A 26484-nucleotide genomic window follows, 5' to 3' on the forward strand; every position below is an offset into this window, starting at 1 on the left:
AGAGAAAGAGAGTGAGTGAGCAAGAGTAGAGAGAGGGGCAAAGGGAGAGGGAGAGGGAGAAGCTCCCTCTAAGCAGGGAGCCAGATGCGGGGTTGGATCCCAGGAACCTGAAATCATGACCTGAGCCAAAGGCAGAGGCTTAACCAACTTAGCCACCCGGTGCCCCTGGTCTTTCTGTTTTCTAATTAATTTGCCACCCTGCCATTAGTTATGCTTTAAAATATAGATGCTGGGGTGCCTGGGTGGCTCAGTGGGTCGGGCTCTCTGTTCAGCGGGAGCCTGCTTCCCTTCCTCTCTCTCTCTGCCTGCCTCTCTGCCTACTTGTGATTTCTCTCTGTCAAATAAATAAATAAAATCTTTAAAAAAAGTAATAAAATAAAATATAGATGCTCCTCATGTGTTCAAAGCCTCTAATGGCTCTCCACTGTTTCTGAATTCAAAGCCTTAACATGGATTTGAGACCCTTCACTGGGGTGCCTGGGTGGCTAAGGTGGTTGAGTGTCCAACTCTCAAGGTTGAGATCCAGCCCCGTGTCCAGCTCGATGCTCAGCAGAGAATCTGCTTGAGATTCTCTCTCTCCCTTTCTCTCCTCCCCACCCCTACTGTCTCTTGCTCTCAAATAAATAAACAGATCTAAAACAAAAAACAAAAAACAAAACAAAACAAAACAAAAAAACCCTTCATAACTTACCCCTGGTTAAATTTTCAGACTCAAGGTACTCTATTCATACTGGCCTATTTCTTTTACATAAACATGTCATGATTTTGTTATGTCCACTCTATACAGATTTTTCTTTCGTTTGTTCTACTATTTAGTTCAGATACCACATCATATACCCCATCTTCCAAACTAAAAGGAGGAATCTCTGCTCTTTCATCACGGCACATAGTGCATATCTCACAGAACTTGTCACTACATACAGATTATGAAATCTCTAACAGGGATCACATCTTATTTACCTTGTTATCTCCAGAACCTAGCACTATACCTGATACAAAAAAAGGGCACAAAAAGTTAAACGTGAATGAAAACATAGGGAGGATCCTAAAACAATTTTTAAGTTTCAAAAGTTACTGCAGAATTTAAACTTTAATTCCAGTCAGGATCCATATACTCTTTAAATCCCGTACCAAAGAGTACTCTACCTTGGTACACTCATGTGGTAAATCCAGACAGCTAGTTTAAATTGATTTAACTCAATTTAAGAAAAAAGTGGAGCAGACTAAAAATAAGCAAATCATGCTACATGCCTAACAATACTACATAGCTGTTACTATAATTTAAATCCACACAAATGGATAGATGTTAGGAATAAACTCTACCTATTAGTCCCTGATGTTTAGGAATATATTTATTTATAAAAGTATCTTTCAACTTCAAATATATTGTAGAAATATTAGCTAGAAGACTAATTATTACTGAGTAATTTATTTAGATGCTACTTACAAGAATTTTTGAAGTCTGAAATAATCACCATCTGTTAGCTTTCCTACCTTCCAAGTCATTAACTAACAAGGAAAATAAAACTTGCTTATTAACTGACATATACTGCATGGTACAGTTTCCCTAAGATCGCTAAATACTCAAAACTACACTGTTCAGGGCGCCTGGGTGGCTCAGTGGGTTAAGCCGCTGCCTTCGGCTCAGGTCATGATCTCAGGGTCCTGGGATCAAGTCCCGCATCAGGCTCTCTGCTCAGCGGGAAGCCTGCTTCCCTCTCTCTCTCTCTCTCTGCCTGCATCTCCGTCTACTTGTGTCTCTCTCTGTCAAATAAATAAATAAAATCTTTAAAAAAAACCAAAAAACAAAAAACTACACTGTTCAATTTTCACCAGCAGTGTTTTCTGGGTTATGTTCTTTATAGCATTTTAATCAGAATTATGCTCCTCTATAGGTATGATACCAAAAGGACAACTGGCAAAGAAAAAATTAACTTCTTAATCAAAATAAAAAATGTGTTTTAAAAGACACCATCAAGAAAGTGAAAGGCCAACAGGCAGAAAGGAAGAACATTGATGCACATCATTACATCTGATAAGGGACTTTTAAATATACCTAATGAAGAATTCCCAAGACTCAAAATAGCAAAAAGACAAATTATCCAACTTAAAAATGGGCAAAGGACCTGAACAGACATTTCTCCAAATACATACAAATGGCCAATGAGTACATGAAAACATGCCCAACATCAACCATCAGGAAAATACAAATCAAAATAACAATGAAATGCTACCTAAAACTCCAAGGAAGGCTATGATAAAAAAGATAGGCAACAAATGGTAGTAAGGATGTGGAGAGGCTTGGATCATCACACACTGTTAGTTGGAATGTAAAATAATGCAGCCAATTGGGAAGAGAGTCAGGCAGTTCCTCAAAAGGTTAAACAGAGTTACCAAATCATTCCAGTCTTAGCAATACACCCAAAAGAAATGAAAACATGTGTCCACACAAGACCTTATACACAAATGTTCACAGCATTATTCATTACAGACCCAAATGCAAACAACTCACATGTCCATCAACTGATGAATCAATAAACAAAATATCTATACAACAGAATAATATTCAGTAATAAAAAGGAAGTACTGATACATGCTACAACATGGATGAACCTTAAAAACATGTGAAGTGAAAGAGGTCATTCACACAAATGGCCACATATTATATGATTCCATTTATATGAAATGCCCAGAAAAGGTAAATCTACAGAGACAGGTGCGCCTGGGTGGCTCAGTGGGTTAAAGCCTCTGCCTTCAGCTCAGGTCATGATCCCAGGGTCCTGGGATTGAGCCCGCATCGGTCTCTCTGCTCAGCGGGGAGCCTGCTTCCTCCTCTCTCTTTGCCTGCCTGTCTGCCTACTTGTGATCTGTCTGACAAATAAATAAAATAAAATCTTTTAAAAAATGAAAAAAATACATTAAAAAAAAATCTATAGAGACAAAGTATATTAGTGGTTGCCAGGGGTTATTGGGGAAGACAATGGTGAGTGACTACTAAGGAGTAATGGGGTTTCTTTCTTCTTTCTTTTTAAAGATTTTACTTATTCATTTGAAAGACAGAGAGAGAGAGAGAGCAAACATATGAGGAGGGGGAGGGGCAGAGGGAGATGGAGAAGGAGGCTCCCCGCTGAGCAGAGAGCCCACCATGAGGCTTGATCCCAGAACCCTGAGATCATTACCTGAGCCAAAGGCAGCTGCTTAACAGTCTGACCCACCTAGAAGTCCATAATGGGGTTTCTTTTTCAGAGGATGAAATGTTCTAAACTTTTATTGTGGTGATGGTTGTATGCTATCTCTTTGAACACACTAAAAACCACTGAATTGTACACTTTACACAAGTGAATAATATAGTATGTGAATTCTGTATAAATGAAGTTGTTTTAAAAAAGTATGTCCCTCTCTTGGCAAATTACCTATTTACAACACTGTGCCAATGACATTCCTAATAACAGCAGAAAGGGAGTTGTTTCCAACACTCTGATCTGAGATTTCCATTTAAAAGCCAAAATGGATTCAATATAGATTTTTTTCCTTCAAAAATTCAATCGTCAGTATTGCATGACAACTGTATGCAATATGTACAAATATTTGGCACTCTATCACAAATCACAATACAACACTAATAGTAAAAATAACAGTACAATTAATGTTTCATTTATAAAAGAAAACTGAACCAAAAAAAATTCAAACAGAATCTAATACTATTTCAAGATCCCTTCAAATCTATTCATGTTTAAAATAGATCTTGCAGTCATAAAATAATGTTTTATATAATTTTCCCTATGTATCTATGTTACTACCTAATGATTCTGAATAAGTATCTAACAACCTATTTGAGGCTTACCCGCATACATATTTAGCAGTTGGACAAACCAGCATAAAAACTCAAGTTATAGAATTTATACTCTAGGTCATAATAATTCTAAAAATATTTGGTTTAGAGTTATAAAGATCATCCACTTGGTTTTTGTTTTTTTAAGATTTTATTTATTTATTTGACAGAGAGGGAGACACCAAGAGTAGGAACACAAGCAGGAGGAGTGGGAGAGGGAAAGCAGGCTTCCCGCCTAGCAGGGAGCCTGATATGGGGCTCGATTCCAGGACCCTGGGATCATGACCTGAACTGAAGGCAGACGCTTAATAACTGAGCCATCCAGGTACCCCAAGATCATTTACTTGTTAAAAAAAACTAGAAACACTTAAAATCTGCTTAACAAACATGCTCTCTTACCAAATGATCATTTTCAATCAAAATCTTATTGGCCAAAAAGCATTACATACACATACCCTAAAGGGGTGAGGAAAGGACAACAAGCAAGACAGAAAATCGGAAACAGAGAAGCTGACTCAAAAAATGACTCACAAGCATTTCCTGGGTATTTTGTCCAAGAAAACTCCTCTGACTGAAGTGGAGACTTGTTTGGCTAAAACCCATCAGTCTACTATAATGATTAATGCCGTGGTGCCAAATATTTGAACATGTGGCATATGGACAAGAAAAACCTCCTACGTGTTGATTTCAATACTGGGGCATTTTAACCTATAATTGTTTAACTAATACAGAATAGGAATTGTCAAGTTCTATCTAATTCCTTCTAACTTTTCTTTTTTTTTTTTTTCTTAAAGATTTTATTTATTTATTTGACAGACAGAGATCACAAGTAGGCAAGAGAGGCAGGCAGGGAGAGAGAGGAGGAAGCAGGCTCTCCGCAGAGCTGAGAGCCCGATATGGGGCTCGATTCCAGGACCCTGGGATCATGACCTGAGCCGAAGGCAGAGGCTTTAACCCACTGAGGCACCCAGGAGCCCCTCCTTCTAACTTTTCAAACTCCAGCCATTGAAGTATAGCAACTGAACCAATTTCAAAAGCCCAGCAACAATTTTAACTGGCAAGTTACATACTGCAACAGGTGAAGATAAAACCTAGTCTTTTGAAGGAATAAAGGGAGTAAGTTTTGCAGATGTTGACATAAAATCAAATCAATATTATTAACAAAGTAGAAAGTTGATTTATGACACTTTAGGAGTCTCAAAGAAATCCTCTAGGTCCTATGAAAACTCAGATCAAAGATATGAGATAAAAAATTTCCATGTGGAAACATCTAAATTACAGATCCTTTACTCCTACTGGCAAACAATATAACACAACAAAGCAACCTGAAGACAAAATATAATTAGGGAAGTCAACAGGATCATAAATTAAAAACCAGAATGTACACACCAATTCATTACATATATTTTTCTCTCAAATTTAACCAATACGTTGAACATCTACATGTGAAACTTAATATTATTTAATTTTTTTTAATGTAGGCTCCATACCTAACATGGGACTCAAACTCACAACCCTAAGATCAAGAGTTAGATGCTTTACCAACTAAGCCACCCAGATGCACCAATTTCATATATACTTACATAATACACAAATAACTCCCTTACCCCTATCAAAAACAAAAAGTTAGATAGGAGAAGGAACAAATCTAATAAATAATTTTTTTTCTTTTTTACTTAATATTACTGCCACTGCATTAGTCCCTCAGAACTTCTCTGAAAAACTAAGACCCTCCACCCTCCACTGACATCCATAAGCCCTAAGCCTGCATCTCTTGTTATTCTCTCAATTCCAACCCATTTTGTCTTTAAAGCAGTTTTGTTTTCCTAACATTTTCATCATATAATTCTTCTACTTAATAAATATCCTGCAACAGGGGCGCCTGGGTGGCTCAGTGGGTTAAAGCCTCTGCCTTCAGCTCAGGTCATGATCCCAGGGTCCTGGGATCAAGCCCCGCATCTGGCTCTCTGCTCAGCAGGGAGCCTGCTTCCTCCTCTCTCTCTGCCTGCTTCTCTGCCTACTTGTGATCTCCATCTGTCAAATAAATAAATAAAAATCTTTAAAAATAAATAAATAAATAACCAACCTTCAACAATTCTTAACTATATACTGCTAAAATTAGGGGTGATTCTTTTGGGCAGGGCAAGGAGGAAAGGCAGTAGTAAGGAATTCAGTTCAGAAATAATCTGTTTTAGGGTTGCCTGGGTGGCTCAGTCAGTTAAGCATCTGATTCTTGGTTCCAGCTCGGATCATGAGATCAAGCCCCACATCATGTTCCATGCTTAGCACAGAGTCTGCTTGAGATTATTTTTCTCTTCTTCTCCCTACCGCTCTGTTCCTCCTTTCACTTGTGCTCTTTAGTAAATAAAATCTTAAAAAAAAAAGAAGTATCAAAAAAAGAGAAATATCTGCCTTAGACATTCTATCAATTAAGAGATTTACTTAGATTAATAAATACCTCTTTTTTTTTTTTTTAAAGTAGGTTCCACATGGAGCCCAACGTGGGGCTAGAATTCATGACTCTGAGACTGAGGCCTGAGCTGATATCAAGAGTTAGATGTTTAAGTGACTGAGCTACCCACGCACCCCAATAAATGCCTTTTTAAAATGTAAACATCAGGGGTACCTGGGTGGCTCAGTGGGTTAAAGCCTCTGCCTTTGGCTCAGGTCATGATCCCAGGGTCCTGGGATGGAGCCCCCCATCTGGCTCTCTGCTCAGCAGGGAGCCTGCTTTACACCCGCCGACCCCCCAAAACCCCCCACCGCCTGCCTCTCTGCCTACTTGTGATCTCTACCTGTCAAATAAATAAAATCTTAAAAAAATAAAATAAAAAAGATAAAATAAAATAAAATGTAAACATCAAACAGAAGGGTCAGGGGCACCTGGGTGGCTCAGTCGGTTATGTGTCTGCCTTCGGCGCAAATCATGATCCCGGGGTCCTGGGATGGAACCCCATGTCAGGCTCCCGGCTCTGCAGGGAGTCCATTTCTCCCTCTCCTTTTGCCCCTCCCCTCCTTGCTTGTGTGCTCCTGCTCTTCCTCTTTCTCTCTCAAATAAATGAATAAAATCTCAAGAAAAAAACCCCAAAAGGGTCAGGATTATCCTTCAAATTTACACAGTGAACACTCTAATTTTGAGAAACAAGAAAAAGTAAATTTGAGAGCACAGCGTGAAGATAGGTCCCTGTCAGTGGATGATGGTTCGCAGAAAGACAGCTGAGAGAGAAAGGAATCTAAGAAAATGACCAGCCTAGAGACCTGCAGGAGAGAAGGGTAGGGCACTGAAAATCTCTATCTGGCCATACATAGCCCTTTATAATATCCAGTTCTCCTTCCTGTCCCCTACTATCATACTCATTTCATTTTACTTTTATAAACCTTTCATTCACTCTATTGGGTATTATGTGTCAATCATCAAGCTAATATCAGGGGTACAAAGTATTCCTTTTCATGAAGATGTTATACTGGGAGAAGAGGGAAGCAACAAGTATTCATAAAACACTAAAAATACTATTAAAGGAGTGTATACTAGATAGTACAGAATCACAGAAGAATGAACTACCTCTGACTATAGAGTTAAAAAGGTAATGTCTTAGGGGCACCCGGGTGGCTCAGCCAGTTAAGTGTTTGCCTTCGGCACAAGTCATGGTCCCAGGTCCTGAGACTGAGCCCCCCATTGGGTTTCTTTTTAAGATTTTATTTATTTATTTGACAGAGAGAGATCACAAGTAGACAGAGAGGCAGGCAGAGAGAGAGAGAGAGGGAAGCAGGCTCCCTGCTGAGCAGAGAGCCCGATGCGGGACTCGATCCCAGGACCCTGAGATCATGACCTGAGCCGAAGGCAGCGGCTTAACCCACTGAGCCACCCAGGCGCCCCCCATTGGGTTTCTTGCAGAGTGGGGAGCCTGCTGCTCCCTCTCCCTCTGCCACGCCCCCCCTGCTTGGGCTCTCTTGCTCACTTGCTCTCTCTCAAATAAATAAAGTCTTTAAAAAAAGAAAAGGTATGTCTTGAAAAATAATGGAAGTCTGCCAGATAGACAAGGGCATAGAAGGTATTCCAGGTAAGAGCTGCAGAATATAGAAAAAGATATAGATCAGAACCACACTAAGAAGGGAATGCCACACTAAAATCTGGGGTGTCATTTTGTAGTCCAGAGGGAGTGAAATTTTATAGTAGGAGGGTGACCTCAGAAAGAATTCTGCACTCCACATTAATTATAACATTCATATGACGGGTTTTTTTTTAAACATGTTTTCACAAAGTGTCTTAGTGCTCATTCACTTCGTATTTCTTATGGGTCTTAACTAATTTACGAATTTCATTCTTTTTTTTTTTTTTAAGATTTTATTTATTTGATAGACAGAGATCACAAGTAGGCAGAGCAGCAAGCAGGCAGAGGGAGAGGGGGAAGCAAGCTCCCCACTTAGCAGAGAGCCCAATGCAGAGCTTTATCCCAGGACCTTGAGATCTGACCTGAGCTAAAGGCAGAGGTTTAACCCACTGAGCCCCGCAGGTGCCCCTAAATTATGAATTTCTTAAAGGCAAGAACCACCTCTATCTTAAATGAAGACTCTTAACACAAATTCCTTTTATATTCCCTTACTACCCAAACCACAACCATATGTATATATACACATATATACATACATACATACATACATTATTTGGGGAAGGTGAGAGAAGCAGCTTACTGAAAGCAGATTGATAAATCTTTGTACATCATATATACTTATTCCTATATAAGCATAAGGAAAGTTAGAGGAGTTGAGGATCAGAACAGAAATCATGCAACATGACAATCTCTAGCTCTACCCACTACTGCTACCATCCCATCATCTTAAAGGGATAACTAAGCTGGGGGTGGAGACAGGAGGAATGAAGAAAGCACAGATATGTTACCAGAGAGCAATGGAGAAAAGATGCTTAGTCTGCTTTCAAGAGCATATAGAAAGGACCTGAACCTTCTCTATTATCACAGAGAAAACATGTGAGCTCATGGTATAATGAGAAAATTTCAAGGCTATTTGTAGATTTTTCCCAACATCACACCACTGAAGTACAATCAATTTCAAAACAAATCACCACCTGTTCCTGGTAAAACTGTTAGACATTATCATTGTTACTAAATATGAAAGAAAAGCATAATTACTAAAGCAAAGACAAATACTAACAGCAAAATAATCTCTGCAACTTCATGATTCTTACCTGTTCACTCTCCTAGGACACTTGTCTGGTTTAATATCTACCTCATAGAGGTAGACATCAATCTTTGGGATTTCAACTTGAAAACAGTTTGCCAGCAATTTAATGGGTTTGCCCATGGTGCCATAGCCAGGTCTTCTGGGCACCATGAGTAGGGGCTGGGCCCCAACGGGTCCTGCCAGGGAAAGGGGGAAAAAAAAGAGTAATGTTGTTATAAGCTGCATTTGATAATGTTGTCAATCAGAGTATATTAGAATTTTAAGAACAGCTAAGAATGGTTGAAGCCTAGTGCTGGAAGGTGACATCATTTCTAATACCTCAACATTTTTTTCTCCCCAAATTACTCTCCTCATTTAAATCGATATACAAACAAACAAAAAATTGGGTATCTCTGGAAAGTTGTTTCAGAAGGGGTAGAAAGAAGAGAGAGCAATCACATAAACCCAGGTGAGCATGAGTAAGCACAAACCAGTCCCAAAGAGCGCAAGACCAACAACAATGCAAATTTAATTTTTTAAAAGATTTATTTATTTTAGAGAGGAAGTGTGTGTGCAGGGAGCGGGACGCTGGGAGAGGAAGCTAGAATCTCAAGCCAACTCCAAGCTGAGTGCAGAGTCCCAAGCAGGGCTGATCCCACAACCCTGAGATCACTACCTGGGAGGAAACCAAGATTTGGCACTTAGGGACTTGTGGGTGGCTCAGTCGGTCAAGTCTGTAACTCTTGACTTCAGCTCAGGTCACAATCTCAGAGCTGTGAGAATGAGCCCCAAGTCGGACTCTGCATTAAGCATGGAGTCTGCATATCCTTTTCCCTCTGCTCCTCCCTCCCTTGCACACTCTCTAATAAATAAATAACATCTTAAAAAAAAAAAGTTTGAAACTTAACTAAATGCCCACCCAGGTGCCCCAACAACATAAATTTAAACTACAATACAATAAGGATAAGAACTGAACAAAATACAATAAATATGACATAATAAAAGGATCAATACAGTAAGAAAGATCAACAAAGTGCTAATTTGATATTCTGAAAATTATTTGAAAAGATAAAATTGATAAACCCAGGCAACACTGATTTTTATAAGAGGAGGATGGGTGCCTGAGTGGCTCAGTCAGTTAAACCTCTGACTCTTGATTTCAGCTCAGGTCATGAGCTCGGGGTGGTAGGGATCCTGCTCTGTAGGACTCCATACTCAGCAGGGAGTCTGCTTGAGATTTTCTTCCTCTCCCTACTGCCCCCCTCCCCGCCAACGTGAGTGCATGCTCTCTCTCTCTCTCTCAAATAAATAGATCTTAAAAAAAAAAAGGAGAAAAATAATTAATGTAATTATAGTGAAAAATATGCTATACTACAGATACTGAAGGCATAACATTTTGTCAATAAATTTGGTGAAATAGACAAATTACTAGAGAAATACAGGTTACTGACACAGAAAAGTATGTAAAATATAAAATGTCCTCTGGGGGCGCCTGGGTGGCTCAGTGGGTTAAGCCGCTGCCTTCGGCTCAGGTCATGATCCCAGGATCCTGGGATCGAGCCCTGCATCGGGCTCTCTGCTCAGCAGGGAGCCTGCTTCCCTTCCTCTCTCTCTCTCTGCCTGCCTCTCAGCCTACTTGTGATCTCTGTCTGCCAAATAAATAAATAAAATCTTAAAATAAATAAATAAATAAATAAAATGTCCTCTGTTGGTAGAAATATAAAACGGAAAACAATATTGTGGTTCCTCAAAACATTAAAAATAGAATTACTATGAGATTCAGCAATTCTACTGCAGGGTACACACCCAAAAGAATCTGAAGCAGAGTGCTGAGATGATAACCGCACACGATTGCTCATAGCACCATCATTCACAACAGCCAAAAGATGGAAGCAACCTAAGTAGCAACCTAAGTATCCACTGACAGGTGAATGGATAAACAAAATGTGTTACATATATAAAATGGACCATTAGCCTTAAAAAGGGAAGGAAATTCTGACACATTCTACAAGATACATGAAACTTGCAGATGTTATGTTACGTCACAAAAGGACATTGTATGATATTACTTAGTAATACCTACAGTAGTCAAAGAGAGAAAAAGTACAAGAATGGTTGCCAGAGGCTGGGGAAAAGGGAGAATGGGGAATTAGTGCATAGTGGGTAGAGTTGCAATTCTGCAAGATGAAAAGAGTTCTGAAGATTGGTCCCACACAGTGTGAATATACTTAAATACCATTGAAATGTACACTAAAAAATTGTTAAGATGGTAAATTTAATGCTATGTATACTTTATCACAGTTATAAAAAAAAAGTGACATCCAGCATTAAGATTTAAAGCTCAAAAGGTAGGGCGCCTGGGTAGCTCAGTGGGTTAAGCCTCTGTCTTCAGCTCAGGTCATGATTTCAAGGTCCTGGGATTGAGCCCTGCATCGGGGCTCCCCACTCAGCGGGGAGCCTGCTCCACTCCCTCCACACCCCTGCCCCCCACCTGCCTCTCTAGCTACTTGTGATCTGTCAAATAAATAAATAAAATCTTAAAAAAAAAAAAAAAGCTCAAGATGTTGTAGCTTTGTTAGATGAAGTTCAAACAATAAATTCAGTTAGTAACTATTACCTGAATGAAACATTTAAAATATCTGAAAAGTCCTGTAACTAGCTGAAAAAAATGAAATCCACATTTGGAAATATTTCCAGGGGCACCTGGCTGGCTCAGTCAGTAGAACGTGTGACTCTCGATCGTGGGGTTGTGAGTTTGAGCTTCATGTTTAGTACTTAAAAATAAAATAAAAAATATTTTTTTTCCATATATAAAGATTCTAGATCCAGATGGTTCCATTGGAGAATTATAGCAAATATTAAAGGAAAAAAATACCGGGCACCTGGGTGGCTCAGTCGGTTAAGAATCTGCCTTCAGCTCAGGTCATGATCCCAGGGTCCTGGAATTGAGCCCCACATCGGGCTCCTGCTCAGCAGGGAGTGTGTTTCTCCCTCTACCACTCCCCACCATTTGTGTTCTCTCTGCTCTGTCTTATTCTCTCAAATAAATAAAATCTTAAAAAATAATAATAAAAAATACTGTTCTTATACAAACTCTTCCACAGAATAGGAAAAAAGTAATAGGAAAAAAGTAATCATAATAGGAAATAGGAAAAAAGTAATCATAACCCCAATTCAACACATGATGCCAGAAAAACTCTGATACTAAAACCGGACAAAAACATTATGAAAAAGGAAAATAAAATCATAGGATAATACCATTCATGAATATACCTGCAAAAATCCTAAACAAGGGGCGCCTGGGTGGCTCAGTGGGTTAAAGCCTCTGCCTTCGGCTCAGGTCATGATCCCAGGGTCCTGGGATCAAGGCCCACATCAGGCACTCTGCTCAGCGGGAAGCCTGCTTCCTTCACTCTCTCTCTCTTTGCCTGCCTCTCTGCCTACTTGTGATCTCTGTCAAATAAATAAATAAAATCTTTAAAAAAAATCCTAAACAGGGGCGCTTGGGTGGCTCAGTGGTTAAGGCCTCTGCCTTCGGCTCGGGTCATGATCTCAGGGTCCTGGGATCGAGTTCCGAGTCGGGCTCTCTGCTCAGCAGGGAGCCTGCCTCCTCCTCCTGTCTCTCTCTGCCTGCCTCTCTGCCTACTTGTGATCTGTCTGTCAAATTAAAAAAAAAAAAAAAATCCTAAACAAAATGTTAACAAAGTAAATCTAGCAATCTATCAAAAGGATAATGCGTCTTGACCAAGATGAATTTATTATCAGGAATTAAAAGTTGGATTAACAACAACTCTTTTTTTCCACTGTGGATGAAAGTACATTAAAGGGCTGCCTATATTATTATTTCTTAGTTTTGTTTTCACATATTTGTAAAACTTCTTCTGAGGATATTATCTTTCCGGTTATCCTAGATAATACTGATAATAACTAGGTAACACTGAGTAATTCTAGACTAGGTTATAGTGGTGGCTCTGCCATTTATCTAACCACTTGACCTCTGGCAAATATAAGTGGGGCACCTGGGTGGCTCAGTGGGTTAAAGCCTCTGCCTTCCGCTCAGGTCATGATCTCAGGGTCCAGGGAACGAGCCCCACATCGGGCTCTCCGCTTCTCCCTCTCCCTGCCTCTCTGCCTACTTGTGATCTCTATCAAATAAATAAATTTAAAAAAAAAAATATATATATATATATATATAAGTAGCCCTGAAACTCCTATCTTCTGATCTATAACATGGGATTAACACCTGATCTGTCACTTTCTTATGAATCTTACCAGGATCAAATTAGAAAATGTACAATAGTGGGGCACCTAGCTGGCTCAGTTAGTTGGGCCTTTGCCTTTGGCTCAGGTCATGATCCCAGGGTCCCGGAATCAAGCCCCATGTGGGGCTCCCTGCTCAGCAAGGTGTTTGTTTTGCCCCTTACCTCACTTATGCTTGTGCACACTGTCTCTCTGAAATAAATAAAATCTTTTTTTTTTTAAAGATTTTATTTATTTATTTATTTGACAGACAGAGATCACAGTAGGCAGAGAGGCAGAGAGAGAGGAAGGAAGCAGGCTTCCCGCTGAGCAGAGAGCCTGATGTGGGGCTCGATCCCAGGACCCTGGAATCATGACCCGAGCCGAAGGCAGAGGCTTTAACCCACTGAGCCACCCAAGTGCCCCTGAAATAAATAAAATCTTTTTTTTTTAAGATTTTATTTATTTATTTGAGAGAGAGACAGTGAGAGAGAGCATGAGCGAGGAGAAGGTCAGAGAGAGAGGCAGACTCCCCGTGGAGCTGGGAGCCGGATGCAGGACTCAATCCCGGGACTCCAGGATTATGACCTGAGCTGAAGGCAGTCGTCCAACCAACTGAGCTACCCAGGCATCCCTGAAATAAATAAAATCTTAAAAAAATATATTTTTAAACAAGAAAGAAAATGCACAATAGCTAAAATGTATCAAGCTCTTACCATATCTCAGGCAAAAAGCACTATATGCTTTATATGCATTATCTCATTTAATCTTCATACAAACCCTGTACTGATTTATAGATGAAGAAAACAGAAATGATTTGCCTAAAACATCATAGCAGGCAAGTAGCAGAACTGGGATTGGAACCAACCTGTTGAGCTATTTTGTTCCACTGATCTATCTATCCTTTCTATATAGTAAGTAACACACTGTCCTGATTACTATAGTTTTGCAGTAAGTACAATTTTGAAGTCAGGTAGTAGCAGTCTTCTGACATTATTCTCCTTCAATATCGTGTAGCTATTCTGGTTATTTTACCTTTCCATACAGACTTCAGAATCAGCTGATATCTACAAAATAACTTACTAAGATTTTGATTGGGATTATGCTAAATATATAAACCAAGTTGGGAAAAACTGACATCTTTACAATACTGAGTCTTCCTATCCATGTACATGGAATATCATCTCTCTATACATTTAGGTATTCGTTGATTTCTTTGACCAGAATTTTGTAGTTCTCCTAATATCTTTTGCATATATTTTGTTAGATTTACACCTAAGTCTGTTGGGGAGGGGTGCTAATATAAACAGTATTGTACTTTTTAACTTCAAATTCTAATTGTTCATTATTTCTCTATAATCTAAGGCCTACTGTAAGGTTACATTAATCAAGACTGTGCTATTAGTCAAAAACCACATAAAAAGATAAGAAGAACAGAACAGAAAACCCCCAAACTGACCCACACAAATAGTCAACTGATCTTTGACAAAGGAGCAAAGGCAATTCAATGGAAAAAGGATGTTTTTTCAACAAATGGTGCTAAACAAGGGGATATACACATGCAAAACAACAACAAAAAAATAAAGAATCCAGACAGACCTAACACCTTTTCAAAAGTTAACTCAATAGGGCACCTGGGTGGTTCAACTGGTTAAGCATCTGACTCCTGATTTCCACTCAGGTCATGATCTCAGGGTCATGGGATCCAGCCCCTCTTCAGACTCTGTGCAGAACGGGAAGCCTGCTTAGATCCCTCCTCCCTTCTCCCCCTCCCCCACCTCGCTCACCTCCACCCCTGTTCTCTTGCAATCAAACCAAACAAAACCAAACCAACCAACAAACCAAACAAACAAACAAAAAACTCAAAAAGGCTCAAAGATCTAAATGTAAATGAAAAACTATAAAACTCCTAGAAGATAACACAGTTGAAACCTTCGGTGACCTTGTGTTTGGTGATGACACCAAAAGCACAATCCATGAAATAAAACATTGGTAAGCTGTCATGAAAATTAACTTCTGATCTGCTGAAGAGAATAAAACACAAGCCACAGAGTGAGAAAAAAATGTCTGCAAAACATATCTGATAAAAAGTGGTATCCAAAATACACAAAAATCTTTTAAAACTCATCAATAGGGGCGCCTGGGTGGCTCAGTGGGTTAAGCCTCTGCCTTCAGCTCAGGTCATGGTCTCAGGGTCCTGGGATGGAGCCCCACATTGGGCTCTCTGCTCAGCAGGGAGCCTGCTTCCCCCTCTCTCTCTACCTGCCTCTCTTCCTACTTGTGATCTCTCTGTGTCAAATAAATAAAATCTTAAAAAAAATTTTTAAAAAACCTCATCAATAAAAGCACTTAAGAATAGAAGATCTGAACAGATACTTCACCAAAGATATACTGAAAATAAATAAGAATATAAAAAGATGCTCAACATCATATGTCATTAGGAAATTGCAAATTTAAAAAAAGAGAGCTACCACTACACATCCATACAAATGGCCAAAACCCAAAACACTAACACCAAATGTTGACAAGAATGTGAAGAATTCTCATTCACTGCTGGTGGGATTGCAAAGTGGTACAGCCACTTGGGAAGACAGTTTAGCAGTTTCTTGTAAAACTAAACATACTCTTATCATTCTATTCAGAAATCATGCTCCTTGATATTTACCCAATTAGCTGAAAACTTATATCCACAAAAAACCTGCACATGAATGTTTATAGTGGCTTTAGCCATAAGGCCAAAACTTGTCCTTCAAGGTGAATGGGTTAACTGTGGTACATGCAGACAGCAGGATGTTACTCATCTTTAAAAAGAAATGTATTGTTAAGCATGAAAATACATGGAGAAACCTTAAATCCATACTACTAAGTGAAAAAAGCCAATCTAAAAAGGCTATGTACTGTCTGATCCAATTATATGACATTTTGGAAAAGGTAAAATTATGAAAACAGTAAGTTCAATGGTTTCCAAGGGCTTCCCTCCAGGGCTTTATGGGGTAGAAGGAAGGAACAGGTGGAGCACAGTGGATTTTAATTCTACTCTGTACGATACTGTACTGATGGGTACGTGTCATCCTACTTTTGTCAAAACCCACTGAACACATAACACAAAGAGTAAACCCTAATGCAGAGTACAGACTTTAGAGAAGAATAATGTATCAATATTGGATTCCTAATTGTAATAAATGTAACAAATTAAAGCAATAATGGGGGAACTGGCTGGAACAGGAGTAAGGGGGGTATATGGGAATGCCTATTACTTTCCAATTTTGCTATGAACTCAAAGTACTAAAAAAAACTATTAATTTTTAAAAATGCATGTGCACTTTGACCTAGTAATTCCATTTCTTGGTTTTTTAAAAAGATTTTATTTATTTATTTATTTAACGGAAAAAGAGAGAGAGAGACCGCGAGAGAGGAACACAAGCAGGGGGAGTAGGAGAGGGAGAAGCAGGCTTCCCGCCAAGCAGGGAGCCCAATGCAGGGCTTGATCCTAGGACCCTGGGATCATGAACTGAGCCGAAGGCAGACACTTAACTGACTGAGCCACCCAGGTACCCCCCATTTCTAAGTATTTATTTACACATATACTTCCACATGCAAAAAATGACATTTGTACAAAGATATCCTTGTCTGTAGCATTGCTTGGAAAACAAAAAACAATGAAATGTAAGCCCAGTGAGCACGGGAGTTTTGTCTGTTTCCTTCACTGATCTATAATGCCCAGAACCATTCCTGGCATACAGTAAAAAATAAATGTGTTAAATATATGAGATGAATACATCAGAGCCCAACTAATGTTATAACTATTCAATGGAATAATATGTAACTACTAACATTAAAAAGAATAGAAAAGAAAAAGAATAGAGAAGCTCCTTAGTATCAATAGATGGGTTATATGAAAAAATAATGCAGGATAGGAAAAGGTGTAAAATACATATTCATTTGCAAGAAAAAACAGAATATACATTCATATTATACACATACATATATAACATACATTCATATTACACAGTGTACACACTACCAGAATACCTGTTAGGACACCAAGATAGTGGGAGCAATGACTGCCTTCAGAGAGGGAGCTAGATGGCTGGGGGCCTAAGAAAGAAGATTGATTTTTTTCTGACTGATTTTTTTCAGTCTATTCTGATACCTAACACTTGTTTCTGTAACACAAATCAGCTTATATGCAATTGTAAGTAGGAAATTTATGTCACTTTAGCACAGACGTTACTTTGGTTCACACGTGATTCTGCATTACCAAGTAATAGTTAAATATGAAGTACATGAATAGCGAATACAACAAACCACAGAGGAATACAGTTTTGTCCATGATACTCATTACATGTAAGGTGTTCCCTCTGGTTCAGTTTGGCCACATGCTCAGACTTAGAATAGCTTTTGCACAATTCCCTCTGAAGTTTGTGCTATCTGCCTTTATCTCTGTAATCTGGCACTCTCAATCCTTCCTCCCATCCCATTTCATCAAGCTACCATTTCTTTAAACATCTTAAAGTCCTATGCTTACAGTAGTACTTACTCATTAAAAAAAAATTTTTTTTGCTTCTTGTAGTATATTTTTAAGGAGATATTCACACCATACAATTCACCCACTTAAAGTATACAATTAAATGGCTTTTGTATATTCACAGAATTCTGCCACCATCATAATCAATTTTAGGACATCTTCTTCACCCCAAAAAGAAATCCTGTTCCCCTTCACCATCACCTCCTAATCCCCCCAACCAAAGGCAACCATTAATCTACTTTGTCTCTATAGATTTGCCTATTCTGGTCATTTCACATAAATGGAATCATATAATATGTGCTCCTTTATAACTAACTCCTTTCATTTAGCATGTTTTCAAGGTTCATACACCTCATGGCATGTATCAGACTTCATTCCTTTTTATTCCCCAATAATTTTCTACTGTTTGGATATACCACATTTTATCTATCCATTCACCATTTGATGGTCATTTTAATTATTTCCACTTTTTGGCTATTATAAATAATGCCACTATGAACACCCATATCATGTCCTTATATGGGCATAAGTTTTCTCTTAAGTAGATTCCTAGGGATGGAATTGCCTTTTGAGGAACTGGCAGAATGTTTCCCAATCATTATGAATTTACTATGTTTAACTGTTATGGTATTTTTATTAGAATTTTCACTGTTTCTATTATAGTCTAGTTACAAATTTGCATAGATTTTTTTTTTCCTGAAGATTTCACTTTTGGGTAATCTCTACACCCAGTGTGGTGCTCAAACCTGAGATCGAGGGTCACGTGCTCTATCTACCAAATGAGCCAGCCAGGAGCCCCAAAGTTGCACAGATTTTGACTGGTTAGCTTCAAGTCTATTCCCACTCCTGCCTCACTAAGGCTTACTATGATTGCATATATCACATTATAGCAGAAGTGCCTGTGTATCCCTTTATATCTTTTTGAATTTTGAATCATATGCTATGATAACCTGTTTTTTTTAAATCAAGATAAAGTTTACCTTGCTAATGAAGGTAAACTTAATGGATGTATTCACTTAATGGAACGTAAGAGTTTTGTTTAGTCTATTCCACCATCCCTTTCCAAACTACATTCAGGAAAAGAGATCATAATCAGTAATTGAGTATCTCATGTAACAATAAAAGACAGCTGTAATTCTCTACCATTCTTTCCATCAAGAATTGGTGGCTTTTCCTTTCCTCTTGAATCTGGGTTGTCTCTGTACTTCCACAGAATGTAGAAGTAATACTGTGTAACTTCTGAGACTTAAAAAGATCTGCAGCTTCTGCCTTTATTTTGGAATGCTACTTCTTGGAAACCAGTCTCCATACTGTAAGGAAGCCCAATCTGCCACATGGAAAGACCAAAGTACAAAGAGCCCAGACTCCCCAGACTCTGTCCCTTCTCTCCCACTTCTAGGTAATGGTACCAGTTGATCTTCTAGCCACAAAATCCTGAGAAATAAATTGCTGCTGTTGTTTTAACCTAATACAGTAATGGATAACAACAACACTCACTGTTGTAGAAAAATATGGAGAAAATATCTCATTATAAGAAAACCAATAGCTTAATACATTAATATATTGAAGTTTATACGGGTTCTTTGCTTACTAGCAATCCTTTCCAACTCCAATAGTCTCCCTTCTTCAGGTTTCAAATTCATCTTTTGTTATTCTAACGCATGTCTTTAAATAGTGTTATACAAAAAGGCATGGGGGGGGTAAGAATAGATTTTCCAAGCCTTTACATATTTAACATATTTTACCATCATATGCAAACTCCCTGAAATGAACCCATACGTTCAACAATTTGATCTTCAAAGTTCCATAGACATGGTCTTCTAGTATTTGGTATTGTGATAGCTTTTTCTGTATGCATTCTTTATAACTGAAACTTGAGAATACATAAATATGTTCTTATGTGGTCTGTTAGGTTGAAACATTTATATATATAGTGCATGCACAAGCAGGGAGGGGGCAGACAGGGAGAAGCAGGTTCCCCGAGCAGGAAGCCGGATATGGGGCTGGATCTCAGAACCCTGGAAACATGACTTGAGCTAAAGGCAGATGCTTAACTGGATGAGCCACCCAGGTGCCCATATGTTTAATTTTTTTTTTTTAAAGATTTTATTTATTTATTTGTCAGAGAGAGAGAGGGAGAGAGAGCAAGCACAGGCAGACAGAATGGCAGGCAGAGGCAGAGGGAGAAGCAGGCTCCCTGATGAGCAAGGAGCCCGATGTGGGACTCGATCCCAGGACGCTGGGATCATGACCTGAGCCGAAGGCAGCTGCTTAACCAACTGAGCCACCCAGGCGTCCCTTCATATGTTTAATTTTTAATTGAGATCAGTATTTCAGAAAGGTTCCTCTGTTATTTATTTTTATCTTTTTCAAACACCTCTAAAATTTGCCCTCAGTAGTCTGCATGCATGGATTCTGTATCTAATCCAGTTGCCACTATAGCCCTATAAATATAGTTGTTTAGGGGTGCCTTGGTGGCTCAGTCAGTTAAGCATCTGACTGTCTCAGGTCTTGATCTCCAGGTCCTAGGATCGAGCCTTGTGTTGGCCTCCCTGCTGAGCAGAAGTCTGCTTCTCCCTCTCCCTCTGCCCCTTGCCCCTGCTTGTGCTCTCTCTCTCACATAAATAAAATCTTTACAAAATATATAGTTGTTGGGATGCCTGGGTGGCTCAGTAGGTTAAGCGCCTGCCTTCAGCTCAGGTCATGATCCCAGGGTGCTGGGACTGAATCCTGCATCATGCTCCTTGCTCAGCAGGGGCCTGCTTCTCCCTCTGCCTGCCACTCCCCCTGCTTGTGTGCTCTCTCACGCACTCTGACAAAATCGTAAAAAAATAAAAAATTTTAAAAAATTACACATATAGTTATATATGTATAGTTGTTTGTAAACATTTGTTTTCTAGTTTGCAATTGACAGCTTCCATATCTGAAATCTGTGATTTTGTTTTCATTGTCTGTTGTCTTTCTTGTTCATGGTATTTTGTTAGCATGTGTATCTGGTCATTGTACTTGAAAAGTAATTTGTAAAAATAATGTGAGAACCAGGATAAAGATATATTCCTCAAGATCTCCATTTGTTTCTGTCAGGTGCCTGGGAATACTACCAGTCCGGTGCAACTTAACATAAATTCAAGATTATAGGATAGGCTTCCAGTGAGGGTCATTCATTTCAAGATTAGTTTCACCCTTAGTATAGCATTTGATGGCACAGAAGGTCTTCTGTATAATCTTCATCATGTGCAGACTCTGGACTTTAATTTCTCTTCACTTCACATCTTAGGCATCAAAATTTGAAGTTTCCAAAATCAGCAAATGTCCTCAGGAAAAAAGTGGCTTTTATGGTCATTACTTCTCTAGGTTTCCGTTTCTCTTCCTTTTTAACCTGATAATTATAGGCATAGACCAAAACACTGAATTTTTTCCTGTAAAATACCTCTTGGTTTTTAAAATCTAAACTTCTTAGAGTATGTTTAAACATCTTTCAATATAATTTTTTCAAATTATTCTTACACTGCAAATATTTACACTATCTCCCCCAAACTCAATATTTTTTTTTTAAAGATTTTATTTATTTATTTGACAGAGAGAGATCACAAGGAGGCAGAGAGGCAGGAGGGGGGTGGGGGGGTGAGGGTGGGGAAGCAGGTTCCCCGCTGAGCAGAGCACCCGATGCGGGGCTTGATCCCAGGACCCTGGGATCATGACTTGAGCCGACGGCAGAGGCTTTAACCCACTGAGCCACCCAGGCTCCCCACAACTTTTTTTTTTTTAAAGCAAGACAATGTATAAAGAAAAGTTTTAAGTTACACTCCAATGCAATTGGTAGAATATCAGACATCACGCACACAATTTTTTTTGGTTTTGTTTTCATTTTAATAAAAGTTAATTAACATATATTGTATTATTAGGTTCAGGATATACATTTAAGTTTTTTTTTTTTCACATTTAAGTTTTTTAAAGCCTGCTGAGTATTAACAGAAGGAATGTGCTGCTGGTGCTTTAAAAAAAAAAAAAGCCTCATTGTAACCAACAAAGGAAAACTCTACAGTAGGTATATAACAAAGAATCTAAGCAAATATTAAAGGAAATAATCAAAGCACAAAGGAAGAGAGCAGAGAAGAAAGGAATGGAGGAACTACAAAAGAGCATGAAAACAATTAGCAAAATAGCAATTAAGTTACATATCTATCAATAATTCCTTTCAATGTAAATGGACTAAGACCAAGCGGAGTGGCTGAATGAATTAAAGAAACAAGACCCATCTATATGCTCCCTACAAGAAATGCACTTCAGATATAACGACACAGAAAGACTGAAAATGAAGGACTGAAAAAGTAAATTATACACAAATAAAATCAAAAAAATCACCCCCAAGACTGATGTCAAGAAGCTTACCACCTGTTTTCTTCTAGGAGTTTTATGGTTGGAAGTCTTACTTTGAAGTCTTGAATCCACTTTGAGTTAATTTTTGTATGATATAAGACAGGGAAATGGTTTCATTCTTTTGCATATGGCTATCTAGTTTTCCCAATACCATTTATTGAAGAGACAGACTGTTCTTTCCCCACTGTACATTCTTGGCTCCCTTGTTGAAAATTAACTGACCATTTACATGTGGATTTATACCCGAGTTCTGTTCCATTGACCGATGTATCTATTTTTATGCCAATATCATACTGTTTTGATTACTGCAGCTTTGTAATATAGTTTGAAATCAGGGAACATGATGTATCTAGTTTTGTTCTTCTTTCTCAAGATTGCTTTGGCTATTTGTGGTCTTTTGTGGTTTGATACAAATTTTTGAATTGTTTGCTCTATTTCTGTGGAAAATGCTATTGGAGTTTTGACAGGGACTATACTGAACCTGCAGATTGCTTAAGGCAGTATGGACATTTTTACAATATTAATTTTTCTAATCCATGAGCACTTTCCATTTATTTGTGTTGTCTTCAGTTTCTTTTATCAATGTCTTATAGTTTTCAGTATACAGGTGCTTTATCTCTTTAGTTAAATTTATTCCTAGGTATTTTGTTCTTTTTGATTCAGTTGAAGATGAGACTGGTTTCTTAATTTCTCTTTCTGATAGATCATTACTTAGTGTACAAAAATACAACAATTTTTTGTATATTGATTTTATATCCTGCAACTTTACTGAATTCATTTGTAAGATTTGATAGTTTTTTGGTGGAGTCTTCCAGGTTTTCTATATATGTCATCTGCAAATAGTAACATCTTTACTTCTTCCTTTTAGATTAGGATGCCTTTAATTTCTTCTTGCCTAATTGTTCTGTTTCGATTGTTCTAACTGTACTATGGTGAAAGTGGCAAGGGTTAGTGTCCTTGTCTTGTTCCTGACCTTATTTTCAGCTTTTTATTGTTGAATATGAATATGTATTCATGAATATGAATATGTTGGCTATGGCCTTTTCATGTATTACCTTTATTATGTTGAGGTATGTTCGGCTGCCTTATTTTAAAAATGTGATAAAACTATACATTCTCTATGTGCACGGCTTTAAGTTATAAAAGAAAAAATAGTAGTTCTTTAACAAATACTAAGAAGCATCCACAACATGTCACACAGTACACTGAGTGCATTTCCCTGCATTAAGCACCTAGTATGTTGAGGGGAGGTAAAAACAGGAAACAGTATACAGAATTTTTCCTCCTTCATATCAATTTCAGAAGTAGACTTACCAAATCAAAGGTAGGAATAAAAATGTGTTCCTGACTCTTGATATTTACTGCCAAACTAGCAAGTGAACACATTATTATCACCAGATCTCTCTTTTACCCTCTCTAGCATTAGGCATTACAATTTTAAAATACCTTTTATGTGTTAAAAATAGCTTCCTGCTATTTTATTTACAAGTACGTACTATCAAAAATGGCTTAAAAATAGTATTTTACTCTTCCTATATACCCCATTCTCTTATGAAACCCACTGCCCCCATAGATAATTTTTTTTAAAAAATTGAAAACACAGGGGCACTTGGCTGGCTCAGTCAGAGGAGCATATCGCTCTTGATCTCAGGGTCATGAGTGTGAGCCCCATGTTGGGTGTAGAGATTCCTTAAATAAAACTTTTAAAAGAAAATAAAAAACTAAAAAGGTCATTTATCTACTTTAAATATTTATTGAACAATTACTTTCAATTTTTAAAAATTTTTTTAAAAGATTTTATTTATTTATTTGACAGACAGAGATCACAAGTAGGCAGAGAGGCAGGCAGAGAGAAAGGGGGAAACAGGCTCCCTGCTGAGCAGAGAGCCCGACTCGGGGCTCGATCCCAGGACCCTGAGATCATGACCTGAGCCAAAGGCAGAGGCTTAACCCACTGAGCCACCCAGGTGCCCCTACTTTCAAATTTTTATAGACACATAGATTAATTAATAAGTCATAGTTATGTAAGTAGTTCCTAATATATTAGGGGATATATTAGGACTGGATATTCCACCTTAATACATAAGGAAATTTAATATTAACAATAGATACCTTTATTGTTAAATATTTTTTTAAAGATTTATTTATTTATTTTAGGGAGAGAGAGCAGATGCACATGAATGGGAGGTCCGGAGGGAAAGGGAGAGAATCTCAAGCAGACTCCCTGCTGAGCATGAGCCCCAGGTAGGGCTCAATCCCATGATCCTGAGATCATAACCTGACCCAAAATCAAGAGTCTGGCGCTTAACTGACTGAGCCACCCAGACACCCCTACCTTTATTACTAAATATTTGAAATATTTTACGTGATTTCTTGCAACTACACCATATTATATTGAAGAAACTGAGGCATAGGGAGATTAAAAACCACTATCACAGAAGTGGCAAAAGCCAGGATTTGCAAATAGTCTGATTCAGAGCCTACATTTTTAACCATTACACTATACCATTATACCATTAGGCTATTACAAACTAACATCGGCTGAAAGTCTATCATTCATTATTAAGTCATTCATTCACTGACTCATTAATTTGTTCAACAAATCATTGCCTCCAACTATCAAGCACTGTTCAGGCTCAGGCGAACAATAATTTTAATAGTATTAATGAAGAGCTGGTCCTCAAGAAGCATTTACAGGAGGGCTGGATAGGCAGACTATACTGCACTTCCTTTTGCCAATCACGTAGTAGTTAAGTGCTATAAGAAAAATAAAACACATTAAGGGGATAGGGGCACCTAGGTGGCTCAGTCACTTAAGCATCTAATGACTCTTGATTCCACTCAGGTGATCTCAGGGTGAGACAAAGCCCTGCATCAAGCTCTGGGCTGGACATGGAACCTACTTAAGATCCTCTCTCTCCCTCTGTCCCTCACCCTGCCAAATAAATAAAATAAAATATGTTAAGGGGATAGAAAGGGGGGGTGGAACAGAATAGGTAGTTAATCATTTTAGATGAGTTTGTCAAAGAAGGCCTCTTTGAAAGGGTGACAAGTTGGCAGAAAACAGAGGAAGTGAGAACAAGAGTCATGTGGACATTTGGAAGAACATTCCAGGCAGAGGAAAAATTAAGTATAAAGGAAAAAGCATAAGCCTGCTTGGTCAACTGCAAAGAAATCACTATGCCTGAAGCACAGTGAACAAGAAGAGAATAAGAGATGAGGTCAGAGAGATGATGGGAGATCAGATCATACAGTATTTGAAAACTATGATGAGGTCTTTGGATCGGATTCTGAGACATAAGAAACCAACAAAGGGTCAAGAAGCATTATGCTCTGACTTAAATTTTTTTTTTTAAACAATCACTCTGGCTGCTGGATGAAAAAACTGTACGTAAAGGTACAAGCAGAGAGACCAGTTAGTAGGCTAGTTTACCTGTCCAAGCAAAGGATAATTCTGGCTAGGGGTGGGGTGGTAGCAGTTGGGGGAAATAATGCTGATGTGGAAAATATTCACACGGTAAACCTGATGGGAACTGCTAATGGATTAGGTGGGTGATTTGAGAGAAAAGAGCTCTCAAGGGTTGTTTTGGGTTTTGTTTTTCCCGGTCTAAGCAACTAAAAGAATGGAAGTGTCATTTACTGAGTCAGGAAAGACTCAGTGATTGGGAGGGCACCTGGGTGGCTCAGTCAGTTAAGTGTCTGCCTTCACCTTAAGTTATGATCCCAGTGTGCTGAGATGGAGCCCCATATCAGGCTCCCTGCTAAACAGGGAGTCTGTTTCTTCTCTCTCTCTCTCCCTCTGCCCCTCCCCCAGCTTGTGCTCTCTTTCTCTCTCTCTCTCTCTCAAATAACTAAATAAAATCTTAAAAAAGAAAGAAAGAAAGATTCAGTGATTGGAGCAAATTCAGAGAGGAAATCAAGAAAATTTTTAGGACATGCTAAGTTTGATGCGTCTATACAATGAGGTGTCTAGTCTAGTAAGCAGTTAGATGGGTGCAAAGTTCAAGGGAGAGGTCCAGGCTAAAGACATAAATGTGAATGTCATCGGTATATTAATTGTATTTGAAACTACTGGACTAGAGACTACCCAAACTGTGGTAGGATACAGAAGAACCACAAACCCTGGAAACTCCCACTGTTTAGAGATTGGGGAAATGAAGAGGGCATAGAAGGAGGCAGAAAAGCGGTATCCAGTAAGGTTAAGAAAACCTGGAGAGAGTGGTACCCAGAAAGAAATGGAAAAAAGAGTGTTTTAAGGCACCTGGGTAGTGAAGTTGGTTAAGTATGCAAATCTTGGTTTCAACTCAGGCCGTGATCTCAATGT

The 26484-nt window shown here is 38.6% G+C and overlaps 1 protein-coding gene across 5 annotated transcripts in view; it reads right to left on the bottom strand.

The window, feature by feature from the left end:
* AGO3 (argonaute RISC catalytic component 3) overlaps positions 1-26484 on the bottom strand; it is a 134927-nt gene that overhangs the window by 97480 nt on the left and 10963 nt on the right. For 3 of the 5 annotated variants that reach the window (XM_047724632.1, XM_047724631.1, XM_047724635.1), the window contains one exon: positions 9039-9210. The exons of 1 other annotated variant lie outside the window; for it this stretch is intronic. In XM_047724632.1, coding sequence (XP_047580588.1) covers positions 9039-9210 — 172 coding nt within the window. Of the gene's footprint in view, positions 1-9038; positions 9211-26484 lie in introns of those variants that run through there. One more of the 5 variants, XM_047724633.1, reaches the window with a different exon arrangement.

This window comes from Lutra lutra, chromosome 4 (assembly GCF_902655055.1).
Source record: "Lutra lutra chromosome 4, mLutLut1.2, whole genome shotgun sequence".
Lineage (NCBI taxonomy): Eukaryota > Metazoa > Chordata > Mammalia > Carnivora > Mustelidae > Lutra > Lutra lutra.